General features: G+C 39.2%; 1 protein-coding gene across 13 annotated transcripts in view; it reads right to left on the minus strand.

Moving 5' to 3' along the window:
* SYNE1 (spectrin repeat containing nuclear envelope protein 1) overlaps positions 1–18,292 on the minus strand; it is a 492,337-nt gene that overhangs the window by 71,340 nt on the left and 402,705 nt on the right. For all 13 annotated transcript variants that reach the window (XM_018053370.1, XM_018053378.1, XM_018053374.1 and 10 more), the window contains 3 exons: positions 16,690–16,815; positions 13,277–13,432; positions 1,421–1,579 (listed from right to left, as the gene is read on the minus strand). In XM_018053370.1, the coding sequence (XP_017908859.1) occupies positions 1,421–1,579; positions 13,277–13,432; positions 16,690–16,815 (441 nt within the window). The remainder of the gene's footprint in view (positions 1–1,420; positions 1,580–13,276; positions 13,433–16,689; positions 16,816–18,292) is intronic.

Here is an 18,292-nt window from a genome sequence, read left to right on the forward strand (position 1 = left end):
ATCTGTGTGTCAAGGTACAGTTTTTCTAAATTTTAAATTATGATTGCATTTTGCTCAAGAGACAGTTTTTTCCATACCCCCAAAACATGGATCTTAAATTTCATGATAAAATCAATTGGAGTATAAATACGCTTGGTCAAAATTTATTCTATAGCAAATTTCACTATAAGACCTATTACATTAATCATGTCTAATAGAACATTCTCTGACACCCATAAGCCAGCAAAGGGTAGAACTGTTACAGATGCTTAAATGAAATATGTATTGTCTCAGACCACATTTTAAAGCTTTATAATATTAAATACATTGGGTTAATCAAAAAGTTCATTTGGGTTTTTCCATAAGATGTTCTATTGGGTTACTCGGACCCAAGAGAAATGCTGATGCTTAGAACTTGCACTTTTAAGTGTAAACCTATAAAGTTATTGATATCACATCTTGGCTTTGGAGTTTTTGTTTTTCTGTATATGTGCCTGTGCACACCCATAGAGAAAAAAAAAATACAATTCCCAAAGCCAGCATATAAATAACTTCATAGACAAAGAGAATTTTTCCTAATACTTATTTATATATTTTTTCAGAATGAGTGAAGCTATTGTTTATTTATTCAATAAATAATGGCTGAGTACTTCTGAGAAGTCAGGAGCTACAGCAGTGAACAAAACTGACGAAGTTCCTGTTCCCATAAAGCTCACAGTCCAGTGGGGCTTCCAGTGTAGACAGATAGCAAACAAATAAATCAGGAACATGCCCGGTATCTCAGGTGGCAATAAGTGCTCAAGAGAAATATAACATTTAAATGATTAATTGTTCAAATGCAGTGTGGAAACACCACTGGAACCATCAAAAACATTTTAAAATGCTATTAAATCTCACCAATCCTATATAGACATGAAAAACATTCTTGATACATTTGAACATAAAAAAAATACTCTCATCATCATATATAACTTGAAATTAAGATGAGGCTAAAACTCCCAGAAAAGTCCTCATTCCTGTAACTGTCTATAAATCATGTTTTATAGAGAAAATGTCAGTTTAATGGGTCCTAGGAATTTTTTCTTTTAGTTCCTCTCTAGTGATTTTTACCTCTTTAAAAACAAACAATAAATCAATTATACTCTGATTAAAAACAAAGAAAACGAATACACATAAATAATTCCTACTGAACAGGCAGATAGAATCCAAAAACTGAACGTTATCTACCAGCAGACAATCTATTTCATCACAAATTGAAAATATTCTATCTAATTTACATGTCAAGGAAGCCTTTCCAGGCACATTAATTTTATATTAAAAAGATGAAGTGTTTGTAACAGAGTGCTCCTTTGTCAGGGAAGTAACTAGGAGTAAGGCCATCTTCTGTACCAACGCCTAAACACTACAGAGAGTGAAACATATGTAGCCACACATCTGTTACCTTCCTGAGCTTCTCAATCATTTCTTCAATAAGAATGTCTCCATTCTGAGAAACCTTGCTTTCCATCTGAGTCAGCCATTCGCAAAGCTCCTTGTTCTTTTCACTGAAGACGGCCCACTCATTCAACCTCTCACTTACTTGCTGTCGCCTTAAGGAGAGCTGAAAAGTTCAAAATGGGAGAAAATGCAACAGGATAATCAGAGTGGAACCCATAGCCTGAGGGAAGACGCAAACGAAGCTTGTTGGGTGGACTAAGACAAGCAGTGGTTGTGAATCTCTTTAGGCCACTGTTCCCAGGCTCAGTCCCAGGACTCTGCTCTAGCCTAGTGAGTTTCACAACCAGGATTTGCTATTAAGTATGAGTGGGAGACACTGAATCCTCTACTTCCCTCCAAAGAGCCACATGCCCGCTCTCTTATAAAAGGTTCTGAACAATCTAGCTTCTCACTATAGTTGGTTCTGTAGCTATGATACGGGATCACTGAATGTACTTTAACTAAAAATATATATATAAACAAGAAACAAGAAAAGAATAAGAAAAGGGGGAAGGGAATGGGCAGGAAAAAAAGAAAAGACAAAAGAAGGAAGGAAAAGGGAAAAGAAAGAAAAATAGGGAAGAAAGGAAGGAGGGAAAGAAGGAAGAATGAGTTGAGCATCAGGTGTCTGAAGAGGGTGGACCAAGGGACACAGTGGGAGAGCTCAGTTCCTGATCAGCTCTATCCTGACCACTTTACTTTGAGCAAATTCTTTTATATCCCTGTTGGTTTTCTTTTTTATTTATGTATCATTGTTTCTTTTTCATATAACAGCCTTACTGAGATGTAATTCCACACCATTCAATTTGTCCTTTTATAAAGTGTACAACTCAGTGGTTTTTTCATTTATTAACAGTTTTACAACTACCAGCACAATCAATGTTGTAAGATTTTCATCAATACAACTCCCAGCCCCTGCCCCATCCTGTACCCATCAGAACTCACTCCCTTGCCTACCCCAGCATCTTCCTCCCAAACTTAATCTACTTTCTAATAAATTTGGAAAACTCAGCAGTTGGCCATAGGACTGGAAAAGGTCAGTTTTTATTCCAATCACAAAGAAAAGCAATGCCAAAGAATGCTCAAACTACCGCACAATTGCACTCATCTCACACGCTAGTAAAGGAATGCTCAAAATTCTCCAAGCCAGGCTTCAGCAATATGTGAACCGTGAACTTGCACATGTTCAAGCTGGTTTTAGAAAAGGCAGAGGAACCAGAGATCAAATTGCCAACATCCGCTGGATCATGGAAAAAGCAAGAGAGTTCCAGAAAAACATCTATTTCTGCTTTCTTGCCTATGCCAAAGCCTTTGACTGTGTGGATCACAATAAACTGTGGAAAGAGATGGGAATACCAGACCATCTGACCTGCCTCTTGAGAAACCTGTATGCAGGCCAGGAAGCAACAGTTAGAACTGGACATGGAACAACAGACTGGTTCTAAATAGGAAAAGGAGTATGTGAAGGCTGTATATTGCCACCCTGCTTATTTAACATATATGCAGAGTATATCATGAGAAATGCTGGGCTGGAAGAAGCACAAGCTGGAATCAAGATTGCCAGGAGAAATATCAATCACCTCAGATATGCAGATGACACCACCCTTATGGCAGAAAGTGAAGAGGAACTAAAGAGCCTCTTGATGAAAGTGAAAGAGGAGAGTGAAAAAGTTGGCTTAAAGCCATTCAGGAAATGAAGATCATGGCATCTGGTCCCATCACGTCATGGGAAATAGATGGGGAAACAGTGGAAACAGTGTCAGACTTTATTTGGGGGAGCTCCAAAATCACTGCAGATGGTGATTGCAGCCATGAAATTAAACAACACTTATTCCTTGGAAGGAAAGTTATGACCAACCTAGACAGCATATTTAAAAGCAGAGATATTACTTTGCCGACTAAGGTCCATCTAGTCAAGGCTATGGTTTTTCCAGTAGTCATGTATGGATGTGAGAGTTGGACTATAAAGAAAGCTTAGTGCCGAAGAATTGATGCTTTTGAACTGTGGTGTTGGAGAAGGCTCTTGACAGTCCCTTGGACTGCAAGGAAATCCAACCAGTTCATCCTAAAGGAGGTCAGTCCTGGGTGTTCATTGGAAGGACTGATATTGAAACTGAAACTCCAATGGTTTGGCCACCTGATGCAAAGGGCTGACTCATTGGAAAAGACCCTGATGCTGGGAAAGATTGAGGGCAGGAGAAGGGGACGACAGAGGATGAGATGGTTGGATGGTATCACCGACTCAATGGACATGAGTTTGGGGGGACTCCGGGAGTTGGTGATGGACAGGGAGGCCTGGCGTGCTGCGGTTCACGGGGTTGCAAAGAGTCAGACATGACTGAGCTACTGAACTGAACTGAATCTCTATGCATTTTTTTATTCTGGACATTTCATATAATCAGAATCAATTGATATGTGATCTTCGTGAGTGGCTCCTTTCACTTCGCATAATGGTTTTAAGGTTCATCCATATTGGAACATGCATCAGTACTTCATTCCTTTTAACTGCAGAATATATTTTTTTCATGTGGGTATACCACATATTTTGGGACTCCCTTGTGGCTCAGCTGGTAAAGAATATGCCTGGAATGCAGGAGACCTGGGTTCGATCCATGGGTTGGGAAGATCCCCTGGAGGAGGCCATGGCAACCCACTCCAGTATTCTTGCCTGGAGAGTCCCCATGGATAGAGAAGCCTGGCAGGCTACAGTCCATGGGGTCACAAGAGTTGGACATGACTGAGTGACTAAAGCACAGGACAAAGCACAATTATTTATCAATTCATCTACCAATGAACATGTGAGTTGTGTCCACTTTTGGGCTGTTATGAATAATGCTGCTATGAACATTTGAGTGCAAGTGTTTGTCTGGACATAAATTTCACTTCTTTGGGAGTGTATACCCAGAAGCAGACTTGCTGAGTTGTGCAGTAACACTACAGATTGTTTTCTAAATGCCTATACCATTTTACATTCCCACTCTCAATAGAGCTCCAATTTCTTCACATCCTCACCAATACCTGTCATGATCTGTCTTTTGGATTACAGTCATCCTAGTGGATACAAAGTGACATTTCATCGTGGTTTTGATTTGCATTTCCCTGAAGGCTAATGATATTGAGAATCTTTTCATATTCTTGACCATTTGTATGACTTCTTTGGAGAACTGTCTGGTCAAATTCCATGCCCATTTCTTAAATTTTTTTTTTTATTACTGACTTTTTTTTTCTTGTTGTTCCTTATACATTGTAGATACAATGGATTTATTTTCTTATTTCTAGGACTAGAATGATCCTTTTGAGAATTCTAAACTTTTCTGACTTCACAATACTCTTGTCTTTGCAGTACTGGTTGAGATACTACGGAATGATTCTAGTTGAATTAAACTGCATGTTAGTAAAATACAATGTTATTTGAGTGGCAAGAAGATGATCCACTTTTGCAGACATTCTGTACGGTCAAGTTGATAATGCTAGACTTCTGCCATCCATCTCACTGCATTAAACACTTACCTCTCAATTTTCCTTTTTACACTAAACATTTTAGTATGAAAAACATCAGACATACAGAAAAGTTGAAGGAATTGTGTGGTAAACAGCTATGACATACTCCCTAGACTAAAACTGTTAACATTTTGCTACATTTTGCTTTAATACATACATGCCATTTTTCCATATATCTATTTTACTTATCAATCATTATTTAATGAATTTTCTTTTTCAAATAAATGTGAAAATATTTCTAAGGTGTTATATACTTCCTAGTTAGCAATTCTGTCAGGGTTGGCTCTGTTATTGATTAGGTAAATAATATTCAAGGTTCCTTACAGCCCCAAATCTCTGTGATTCTGCCTCTTAGAAAAGGATGGGAGCTAATCACATGAAAAAGAATAAAATACCTAGGAATAAACCTTCATAAGGAAGCAAAAGATCTGTACTCTAAAAACTATAAGATGCTGATGAAGGAAATTGAAGACTATACAAAGAGATGTTAAAAAAAAACAAAAACTGTGTTCTTGGATTGGAAGAATCAATATTGTTAGAATGACCATACTATCCAAAGCAATTGACAGAATCAATGTAATCCCTATCAAATCACCAATGGCAGTTTTTATACAACTGGAACAAAAAATTTCAAAATTTGTATGGAAACACAAAAGACTGAACAGTCAAAGAAATCTTGAGAAAGAAAAACAAAGCTGGAAGAATCAGGCCCTCTGACTTCAGACTATACTACAAAGCTACAGTAATGAAAACAGCATGGCACTGGCACAAAAGCAGGCACATGGTTCAGTGAAAGCCCAGAAATAAATCCATGCACCTATGGTCAATTAATCTATAACAGAGGAGCCAAGAATATACAGTGGAGAAAAGACGGTCTCTTCAATAAATGTTGATGGGAAAATTGGGCGGCTACATGGAATGAAATTAGAACATTCTCTAACACTGTCTACCAAAATCAACTCAAAATGGATTAAAGACCTGAATGTAAAACTGAATACTATAAAAACACCTGGAGGAAAACACAGGTGGAACACTTACTGACGTAAATTCCAGCAATATCTTTCTTGATCCATCGCAGAGAGTAACGGAAATAAAAACAAAAATAAACAAATGGGACCTAACCAAACTTAAGAGCTTTTGCACAGCAAAGGAAACCATAAACAAAATGAAAAGGCAACCTACAGAACAGAAGAAAATATTTGTAAACAATGCACTGACAAGAGATTAATTTCCAAAATATACGACCAGCTCACACAGCTCAATTAAAAAAAAAGAAGAAAGAAATTCAGTCAACAAATGAGCAGAAGATCTAAATAGACATTTCTCTATAGAAGACATACAGATGGCTGACAGGCATATGAAAAATGTTCAATATCACTAATTGTTTGAGAAAAACAATTTAAAACTGCAATAAGATATCAACTCATACTTATCAGAATGACTATCATCAAAAAGTCTACAAATACTTAATGCTAGAGAAAGTATGGAAAAGGATCCTTCCTACACTGCTGGTGGGAATGTAAATTGGTGTAGCCACTATGGAGAACAGTATAGAGGTTTTTTCAAAACTAAAAACAGAGTTGCTGTATGATCCTGCAACTCTACTTCTGGGCATAGATGTAATTTGAAAAGATAAATGCACCCCTATGTCCAAAGCAGCACTATTTAGAATAGCCAAGACATGGAAGCAACCTAAGTGTTCATCAACAGATGAATTATTCTTAGCTATAAAAGATAATAAAATAATGACTTTGAAGTAACATGAATGGCTTTAGAGATTATCATATTAAGTAAAGTAAGTCACAGAAAGGAAAATATTATATGATACCACTTATATGTGGAATCTAAAAAAAATTATATGAATGATCTTATTTACAGAACAAAAGTAGATTAACAGACATAGAAAACAAACTTATGGTTACCAAAAGAAACAGTGACTGCGGGGAGGAAATTAACATATATACACTACTATATACAAAATAGATGACTGACAATACCTACTGTATAGCACACAGAACTATATTCAATCTTATAATAACTGATAATGGAAAATAATCTGATAAATTATATATATATATATATATATATATATATATATACACACACACATATTCTGAATCACTGTCCTAAAAACCTGAAACTAACACAACACTGTAAATTAACTATATTTCCATTTAAAAAACAGTTGAATAAAGATACTGAAGAAGTTTTCTCCAAAAAAAAAAAAAGTTGGGAATTAGACTATAAGCCCAGGATATTCATGCCAGGTCCAGCTTAGTGAGCTGCCTAGACAGCAAACCCCACAACCTGCCATAATTTTTGAAATGTTACCATTAGAAATTCACTCTTTTGAGTTAATATGATATTTTAAAATAAAAATTTCTCTGAATAGAGGTGACACTTATGAATCTATTAAGTATTTCCCCATTGGTATAATTCAGTTTACCATTAACTTTTCTTCAAGGCAGAACAATTGTGCATTTACTTGTGGGTACTGATGGGAATGGAAAAAAGAAAACACAGATTAAAAGTTTTAGACACAAATTTCACCTATATCAAGTTCTACCAAGACAGTCCTGAAGAGCACGATTCCTCCACACCAGTTTCCTCTCAACCTCTGACAGCAGAGTGTAGTTCCATCTCCTGGAATGCTAAGATTTTTAACTTTCTGGTGTATATAACTTTCTTTTTCATTCACAGAATATCAGAATCACGCTAATATTACAATTTTTGCTTTGACTGCTATCCAAGCTGAAACTATATTTTCATAGTTGAAATTGCCCAAAGCAACTGTTTTCCATACAAAGTTTGAAATCCCTGCCCTTCAGACGTCAGACGCTGTGTAGCTCTGCTTTGTGCAGTGCCTCTGAGTCTTCCCTCGAATCCTGGCCATGAGCAAGAACAAATTCTAGGGCTTTTAGCAACAACACTTCAGGGAAGACAACCACACAACAGAAAATATTATCTACTTCTTTGAGAGGTAGGTATTAGGTCAAAAGAGGGTAATACCTACCCTGTTTTCAGAGACAGGGAGAGAGGAGGTTAGATACATTTGAGGGTCACGTTGACCAGTAAAGCTTGAGTTTTTGATACACGTTGCAATATAATGTTATGGTCAAATACCAGAGGCAGATGAGATTCGAAAACAATCTCTATCACTTACTACTGATTATGACCAGGGCAAGATTATTCATCTTTCTTAAGCTTTATTTTCATTGTTTGTAAATTAATTTTTCATTTGTCCCAAATTTCATTAAATGTTTATGGCTTAGAGTAAACATGTGTCTGCTATATGAAATGTCTTATGCACTGGAACACTGTAGGCTCATAATAGAATATATTGTTCAAACAAGAAAGTAATTCAAGAAAGTGACCAGTACATCCTAGAGCTAACAAAAGTTAAATGCTCAGTCACTTCAGTCATGTTCGATTCTTTGCAACACCATGGATCATAGACCACCAGGCTCCTCTGTCCATGAGATTTTCTGAGCAAGAATACTAGAGTGGGTTGCCATGCCCTCCTCTGGGAGATCTTCCCAATCCTGGGATCAAATCCAAGTCTCTGGTGCTTCCTGCATTGCAGGTGGATACTTTACCACCTGAGCCATCAGGGAAGCCCAACAAAAGTTAAGCCTACTTAACTACTATTACTACTAGTAGTACAACTATATACGAAATTTACATTTTTAACACTTTTTTCTCTTTGACACACATGTATTCATGAAGCAGCTTTAATACATGTTTCTAGTCTTTTTCACATACCATGCAAATGTTATTTTCATTTTACTTGCTTTCACAGAGTAGCAGTTGAAAGAAGGAACAGGTAGGCCATAAACACTGGTTACAAACTGGTGCCAAAAGCTTTTCAAAAGATTTAAATTGATAATGGGGACAGCATTTTCCTTTTGGTTTGTTCTTTGAGGTCAGTGGAAGCCCTCAACTTATTTATCAGTTTAGCACATATTTGTGTTTTCTCAAGGGTTTAAACACATTGCACCACCAACAGCTGACAAACACCAGCTAAAACCTCCAGACTGTGAGGCAGCTGAACAGGAAACACATCCTCTTCTGCTTCAAATATTTTTACCATGACAATCTGAAAGAACACCGAGCAATTACAATGATGATATATTTATATCTCAGCTGAAATTACACACAGCTCTACAAACCAAAGCAGGAATGAAAGCAAACGTAAGCCATGACTATCTACAGGCACAACAGTCCTTCCAGGGGTTCTACTTGAAGGCAGGACACTTTTCCGTTACCTCAACTCTGCAGTGGTCACGCACAGGGCGGCCCTCTCCTCCTCGTCTGGAGCCCCAGTCAGTTCGTACTTCTCACCAGTTGCTTTCATTGGAATATGAACACACTGCTTGGTCTTTAACAAGGGGATTATGCCTTGCTTCACTTAAGTTTTTAACTTTTTAAACTGAGACATAGGCATAAGCTCGTTTCCTTTTGTGGTTGCATGCTTGACAGAAGTTCTCCGGAAACACTAACTCAAGAAGTAGTAACTGGTCTATACTTCTCCTTCCGGTTATATCCTGGCAACTTTGGTATGAATACACACGACTAAACTTTTGCTGATTTAATTGTTTGTGTGCTGTGCTTAGCTGTGTCTGTGTCGTGTCTGACTCTTGCAACCCCATAGACTCTAGGCTGCCAGGCTCCTCTGTCCATGGGATTCTCCAGGCAAGAATACTGGAGTGGGTAGCCATTTCCTTCTCCAGGGGATCTTCCCCACCCAAGAATCAAACCTGGGTCTCCTGCATTGCAGGCAGACACTTTACCGACTGAGCTACAAGGGAATCTTTAGACTGAAGCAATGTGAGAAGGGTATGCTTCAGCTTCAGGCCTTAAGACGTTCAATATAGAAGGTTTCTAGACACACTGTTTCTGCTTCCTCTTTTTTTTTACTTGTCTTAGTCTACTCACAGGTGCAAGGTATTATTCTCTTCACAGAATGTTATATGATCAACAGGCGCTTTCAGAATGTATTTCTAAACAGACTGTGGCCTAGCTATATGTAAGTCTGCTGAGAAATTTTACAACATAACTTTTTGTCCTTTTCTAGCTTTAGTGACATATAGATGACATATAACATTGTATAAATTTAAGATGTACAATGTGATGATTTGATACTCATATATATTGTGAAATGATTACCACAAGGTTAATCAACACTTCTAGCACTTCACATAATTACCATTATTTGATGTGTAATGAGAACACTTAAAGAAAGCTGAGCACCGAAGAATTGATGCTTTTGAACTGTGGTGTTGGAGAAGACTCTTGAGAGTCCCTTGGACTGCAAAGAGATCCAACCAGTCCCATCCTAAAGGAGATCAGCCCTGGGTGTTCATTGGAAGGACTGATGTTAAAGCTGAAACTCCAATACTTTGGCCACCTGATGCGAAGAGCTGACTCATTGGAAAAGACCCTGATGCTGGGAAAGATTGAAGGCAGGAGGAGAAGGGGACGACAGAGGATAAGATGGTTGGATGGCATCACCGACTCAATGGACATGGGTTTGGGTAGACTCCAGGAGTTAGTGATGGACAGGGAGGCCTGGCATGCTGCAGTTCATGGGGTTGCAAAGAGTCAGACACGACTGAGCGACTGAACTGAACTGAACTGAGAACACTTAAGATATACTCTGTTAGCAACTTTGAAGTATATAATCTGGTCTGTTGACTATAGTCCCGTGCTGGATGTTAAATTCCTGGAACTTGTTCAGCTTGTAACTGGAAGTGAGCATCCTCTATACACGATGGTTTTCATACATAGTACTAGTCTTCCTAAGCCAAAAAGTATTACATACTCATAATCTTCTCACTCTCCAAAATATTCAGAAACCTTGTCATTATTTTACAGTTAGAGGAACGTAAGAAATAAAATAAATGTCCTAAAATCCTATCTTGATAACCAACAGTATAAATGAACACTCAGCTGTTCTAGGCACTGGAGATGCAAAGAAAAGGTTTGTCCTCAAGAGCTTCAGAGTCTTCAAATCAAGTTGCAAACATAAAAGGCAAATGAGAAAAAGGGAGCAACAAAGGAACAGTGCACTATCACACGATGGCATAGACCAAAAGGTAGTCGGGAGTTCAGAGAAACAGGAAAATACAGAGGTCTGAGCATCTCAAACAGTGGCAGCATAGGAGTGTTGGAATTCAAGAGAAGGGGATAGATTAGAAAATCAAAAACGAAGGAATGAATAGTCTAGGCAGGAAGTTTAGGCAAGAAGAGTGGCCTGAGCAAGATCTTGGGGTAGAGGATCTCATGGTAGGTTTGGGAAAGTGATGGGAGCCAGTATTTAAAGTGTTATGGCTCTGAAAGCTTCAAAGACCTCAATTAGCTAGAGAAATGGATCTAGTCTAATTCATTTCACATGATCTATTAGAAAGTACTGAGTCAGCAAGCAGTGCTAGACTTGTCTCAGTTTTAAGAAAAACGGATGAATAAAGCTCACAAGGGCAACTTAACACTGCTATGATCATTCTCAAATGACTATATCCACCCAATGACTTTTATTTATATATGCTATGACAAAATCTTTACATTAAAAAAAATTTAAAAAATTTACTAGATGATATAGATTCTGGATTGAAGACTCAGAAAAAATAAAGTGTGACGAATATCAACACACTCCATCTAAGTTCCTCACTGGGTTCACTGAGAATGTACAACCCTGGGAAACGTGATTAAATGAATTTTGAATGCAAATCATTGACGTGCTTAATGAAAATCATCTCTTACAATTCTTTCTTTCAAAAACACACACACATACACACACACGCGCGTGTGCGCACTTGCTAAGTGTACTCCAGAATTTTTCTCCATTTCATCCTTCCCACAGCTACTTTTCTCCAGCCAGGTTCTCTCTCTGCTCTATTCCTGTACCTTTTTCAGGCTCCAACCTTGTCTAACACATCCACTTTTCCCCCTATACCAAGCCGTCTTTTCCACTCTGATCTCAGCGCTCAGTTCAAGATTTATCCAGTTCAATAAGCGCTTCCTTTATTCTTTGCAATCCACACAGTCCTTAGTTTGCTTACATTTTGTATATTGTTTTACTTATACCTGGTTTTCCTCTCCACTGTATAAGATCTTTTTAACCGATTTTAGTCTCAGCTCAATGGTAAACTACACGGTAGGGACATCTACTATAGCTTGTGAAATTCACAATAATTAATGTGACTGATTCGTTTAACAAATATGCATCGTAACCTATTTTGTGCCAGGCAAGGCGATGAAGGTACAGTAGGGAACGCTACAGACATGGTTCCCGCTCCCTGATATGTATGATCTCTACTCCTTGTCACTCCAGCAATCTTTCTCTTTCATTTCCAAATCAAAACCCATTCTGGGATCTCTTTTAAGGTATTGCGCACACAGAATGTGGGCTTCCCAGGGGCACTAGTGGGAAAGAACCCGCTTCCCAATGCAGATGATGTAGAACATGCAGGTTCGATCCCTGGGTCAGGAAGATCCCCTGGAGGAGGGCATGGCAGCCCACTCCAGTGTTCTTGCCTGGAGAACTCCATGGACAGAGGAGCCTGGTGAACTACAGTCCATAGGGTTGCAAAGAGTTGGACACAACTGAAGTGACTTACCCTGCACGCCCTTTGAATGCACTTATTAAATGAGTCAAGTATGGCTAAAAATGTCATATACCCATGAATTGTGAGGAAACAACTATCATAAATCAAGAGCAATAAGAAATGTTAAATGTACAAAACCAAGCTTCCCCAGTCACTCAGCAGTAAAGAACCTTCCTGTATGCAGGAGATATGGGTTGATCTCTGGGTCAGGAATATTGCCTGGAGAAGGGCATGGAAACCCACTCCAGTATTCTTGCCAGGAAAATCCCATGGACAAAGGAGGCTGGTGGACCACAATCCATGGGGTTGCAAAGAGTTGGAAACGACTGAAGTGACTGAGCATGCATACACATACAAACCACTCATAGCATCAGCTAAAACTGCAAATAAAACCATGCCTTTTCACCTATTTTAAGTATGAAAGGGACCACCAATATCAACCTAGCAAAACCACATCTCTGTACCATATAACTGTACTTCCTTTTCAAAATATTTTGACAGCCAGTAAAAGAAAGAGCAAGAGAATCCAGTTTGGATACATTTAAAATAGAGTGTTAAGAAATAATTGTCTAAATTTGAAGCATTGTCATAATAAGCCCAGAGTTTTCCTCTATCCAAACGGGATGGGTCCAAATGTGGACACAGCCACAGACATTTCAAATAATCTAGTTCTCAGCCTTTTTGAGCGGATGCTGAGTGTCTAGAGTTTGTCTCACCTGGTGGCATAGTTCTTCCCACTGCCTCTGCAGAAGCTCCATGCGTTCGTTAAGGATGGAGATATCATCTGCGCTGATGTAAGCACAGAGAGCCTTCTTCAGCACTGTCAGCTGTGCCAAGTCATCTGTCCAGCTCCCAACTGCGTTTTCCAATTCCTAGATTTTTTTTTTAAGGAAAGCACAAAACTTGAATACCCACGGGCATCTATCATCACCAATTTCTCAAGCGTATTTGAACTCCCCTCTTGATGTCTCTGGGCTTCCAGGTGGCACCCGGGAATGCAGCAGTCATGAGGCTCAGGTTTGATCCCTGGGTCAGAAAGATCCCCTGGAGGAGGGCATGTCAACCCTGTATTCTTGCCTGGAGAATGCCATGGACAGAGGAGTCTGGCAGGCTAGAGTCCACAGGGTCGCAAAGAGTTGGACACAACAAAAGTGACTTGTCACTGGCACCTGATGTCATTACCTTTCCATTCTATTCTATTTGAACACCCAAACTGGTATCTATTGGGTTGGTCAAAAAGTTCATTCAGGTTTTGATGGATGAAATTTCTGACCAACCCAACACTTTATTTGCTTCCTACATAATCTGATAATTTGCCAGGTTCTTCTGATACAGTACCAGGTTGCTTGCAGAATCTTTCCTAACTGGAAATGGAGATCTATTTTCCACTTCACTGACCACTTCTGTTGTCTCTCCTAGTTTAAGTTTCATCACCATATTGATCTTGCTTTTAAAATCAGCTTTATAAAATCCTTTACCTTTGTCTCTAGTGACCGATCATATTTGTGAAATACTTTTTAAAAATCCGAACTACTAGATTTAACTCTCATCTTCAAACACTATCAATTGCTACAGACTTATTGATACACTGTAGCTAAAAAGATGTGTTGCTGGTATTACTTGATTTAAAATAATGAACTGAATATGTTTACTGCAGAAGAAGAGAGATTGTTCAGTTACTGGTAAAATATGTATTTTGTCCTTCGGGGGAATAATTTCAGGAAAAAAATCCATATAACAATATTTGAATGTTTTTTCAACAGTTTTTGCAATGCTTTGAACAGATGACTAGTTTTACAATTTGTATAGCTCTTGCTTTTTGCCAACTGTTGATGTTTTTAGATTCCAGCTAATTTTGTTCGTGAGTAGAATATTTCACACGGCTTTTACCTTCCCTTTTGTCTCATCAAACAGGAGACAAGTTTCCAAAGGAAAAGGCAATTAACGGTAGTCTGAGGCTAACTTCTCAGGCAATTTAAGCAAACTAGGTTTTAGCCAGAATTTTCTAGGTAATTGCTTTGTTTTGCTGCTAAGGTGGTTTGGGGGAAAGAGTAGCAGAAAGCTGGACTGAAATGCATCCTTCTAATCTCCAAACTTAATAGCAGGGCGTGTTTGTAACTGTTGTGTATTTTGGGACCCAAGGTCCCATGGTAACAGTGTTTGGCTGAAAGACCAAATCATCCGGGAGTATTATTTTTGCACCCTTTCTGTTTATATCTGTCGTCATATTAAACTGCCATATCAATGTGGAGATTTTCTTCTTTTTTATACTAATTTCCAACTCTACCCCAAACCCAAATATCAGATTTGGTGTATGCGTTTAAAAAAGAAACACCACCACCAGGGACCAGCTACTACAGACTCACGGACTCCATTTTAGATGTTTGTGTGATAAAAATACAGCCTTTGGATTCAGGAAACTCTGATAATTACCAACTTTGAAAAGTTATTAAACTTCTAGCTGCTTCATTTTCCACATCTGTAGAAGGGAAATAACAGACTGTCCTCAGGAGCTTTGTGTTCATGCCAACTGAGATAACACTGGTCAGCCATGGGTACACAGGGGCCCACTAAATGCCCATTCCTGCCTGTTGAAAGTTTTCTTTAATCATTTGTCATAGATTTACAGTCAAAGACTTAAATATTTTTTAATCTTTGCATAGTACCGACTTTACATCTCTAGATAATATTTCACTCCCTTATCATCTGTGACGTAAAGTACACTACCTTTGTTTTTCCTAAACCTGCCTCTTATCAGTTTCAAAGATCATCTTCACATTTTAATACTGAAGAAAAATTCTTATAGCTACTCTGTTGATGATTTCTGGACTTCTTTAAAAATTAATCTTTCCTGGGACTTCCCTGGTGGTCCAGTGGCTAAGACTCTGAGCTCCCAATGCAGGGGAACTGGGTTCGATCCCTAGTCAGGGAACTAGATCCTACATGCCTCAAATAGAGATCCTGTGTGCTGCAACTAAGATCTGGTGCAGCCAAATAAATAAATAAATCTTTTTTTTTTTTAATTAATCTTTCTTAAAGGCTTCTGACTTCTTGGACAAAGTGCAACTGAGAACTTCTGATCAAAATCTAAATCATTTATATCTGTGTGAAATTTTAAACAAAGTCATTCCAGTACAGTAATTTACAAATGACTTGGAGAACATGAGGACATGTTTCATTGGAGGGAAAAAGCATCTTTAAAGATAACTTTATTTTGATCTGCGTATTGCTCAGCGGAGAACTGCTGTCTTGGCACCTGAGTTGGCTACACAGGAGTGAATGGAACAAATCCTGCAGACACTAAATCATGTTGGTCTCACTGAGTGCCCCGTGCAGGGAGCAGCCTGTATTAGCTACTGATTGGCCTCCAAGTGCCACTTGAGGTGTTGATCACAATCTCTAAATTGAAAGGGCCTTGAAGATACAAAGGACTGTGTGTCTCAAAGCAGTAAGTGAAATCAGCTATTGATAGTTCCTGTTTTTCTTACAGAAAAGAGCCTAGAGGGCAGGTTGTGTTTCTCCAAGGACCATGGTCTACAGAATTTCCATGCTGCCGAGCCTCACTCTTCTATATGTGAACTAGACTTTTCTGCTGAATGACTGTCCAGTGTGGACGGTTTAGAAGGAGTGTCTTTATTGCTCTTAATCTAGGTTTTAAATGTCTTTTAATGTTGTAGTTTACATTTCCATTGACTCACTCATGGTAATCCATACACTAGTCTATAATTCCATCAACTGCAGTAAATCAATAAGCAAGTTTCACCAGAGTTGCCTGCCCTAATGCAAGATACCAGAAACTTGCACCTACATGTAGACAGTTCCAGGAGCTCAACTGAATTATGCTTTCAAAGGCATCACACTAGAAGCACAAGAAAGTGGAAGTGTTAGTCACTCAGTTGTGTATATCTCTTTGTGACCCCATGGATCATAGCCTGCCAGGCTCTGTCTGTGGACTTCTCAAGGCAAGAATACTGGAGTGGGTAGCCATTTGCTTCTCCATGGCATCTTCCCAACTCAGGGATCGAATGCTGGTCTCCTGCATTGCAGGCAGATGCTTTAACATCTGAGCCACCAGGGAAGCCCAAAAGCACAGGTAGGTGACAGTTAAAAGCTTAGTCCAGTGGCTTACCTTGCAGCACATCTGCTCCGCGTGGAGCTCTTCGTGATGATCTGGGAGAGGCTGGGAAAGCCTCTTTTTGAAAGTTCGTAGTTTCTCCAGAGAATCAGCTATTCCAGTCTCACATTTTTCCCAGTCCTAGAATGGGCAGAGAAAGAAATTTTAAGGAATAGGAAGTTAGAAAACAAGAAAAACTCTCTTCTCAACTCCCAGACAATGGATTAAAGTTACACTGATGAGTACTGCAAAGGCATCCACATCCATAGCCATCGAATCAATAGCAGAAGAGCTGAGCTCTAAACTTTTCTCATTATCTGCGTGACTTCAAGCAGGTGAGAGCTATGTCTCAGTGTTCCTTGCTGCTAAGTCGCTTCAGTCATGTCCGACTCTGTGCGACCCCATAGACAGCAGCCCATCAGGCTTCACCATCCCTGGGATTCTCCAGGCAAGAACACTGGAGTGGGTTGCCATTTCCTTCTCCAATGCATGAAAGTGAAAAGTGAAAGTGAGGTTGCTCAGTCGTGTCTGACTCTTAGCGACCCGATGGACTGCAGCCCACCAGGCTCCTCCATCCATGGGATTTTCCAGGCAAGAGTACTAGAGTGGGGTGCCATTGCCTTTTCCGCAGTGTTCCTTATGAAAACGGAAATAACACAAACTCTCAAAAATTGTGAGAGAATGCAAGGAAACAATAGGTGTCAAGATGTCAAGGACAATGCCCAGAATATAATGAGTTTTCAGAAATGTTTTCTGCATCCAAATCAGTCTACAGAGGTAAGGGTATAAACACACTACTTTGCCTCTAAGCCCACCCATAACTGCACTCATGTCTTTATTATCTCAACACACTATAAGGGGTAGAAAAGAGGATATGGAATCTCTTTCAGGGTGAAAATACATATTAGGTAAGAGAAGTGATATGAAATGTAAAGGTAATATAAACCTGGCTCTGATTCAGTTCAATACATAAACAGTATGAACTAAAGCAAAAAATGTAGAGGCAGAGAGAGAATTCAAAATTTTTAAATGTACATTTTATATGTCAGTACGGATCAGTACCCTGAAGGAGAATGTAACAGGTAAAGAGGTAGAGTATTGGGACTTCCCTGGTAGTCTAGGGGATAAGACTATGCTCCCAATGCAAGGGGCCCAGGTTTGATTCCTGGTCAGGAACTAGATCCCGCATGCCACAGCAACAGAGCCGCATGCTGCAACAAAGATTGGAGATCTAGCAACTAAGACTCAGAGCAACCAAATTAATTAATTAATTAAAAAAAAGAGATAAGAACATGATTGTAAGGAATGTGGTAGATCTCTGCTGCTGCTGCTGCTGCTGCTAAATCATGTCAGTTGTGTCCGACTCTGTGCGACCCCATAGACGGCAGCCCACCAGGCTGCCCCGTCCCTGGGATTCTCCAGGCAAGAACACTGGAGTGGGTTGCCATTTCCTTCTCGAATGCATGAAAGGGAAAAGTGAAAGTGAAGTCACTCAGTCGTGTCCGACTCTTAGCAACCCCATGGACTACAGCCTACCAGGCTCCTCCGTCCATGGTATTTTCCAGGCAAGAGTACTGGAGTGGGGTGCCATTGCCTTCTCCTAGGTGCTGACAAAAGA

This window comes from Capra hircus, chromosome 9 (genome assembly GCF_001704415.2).
Source record: "Capra hircus breed San Clemente chromosome 9, ASM170441v1, whole genome shotgun sequence".
NCBI lineage: Eukaryota > Metazoa > Chordata > Mammalia > Artiodactyla > Bovidae > Capra > Capra hircus.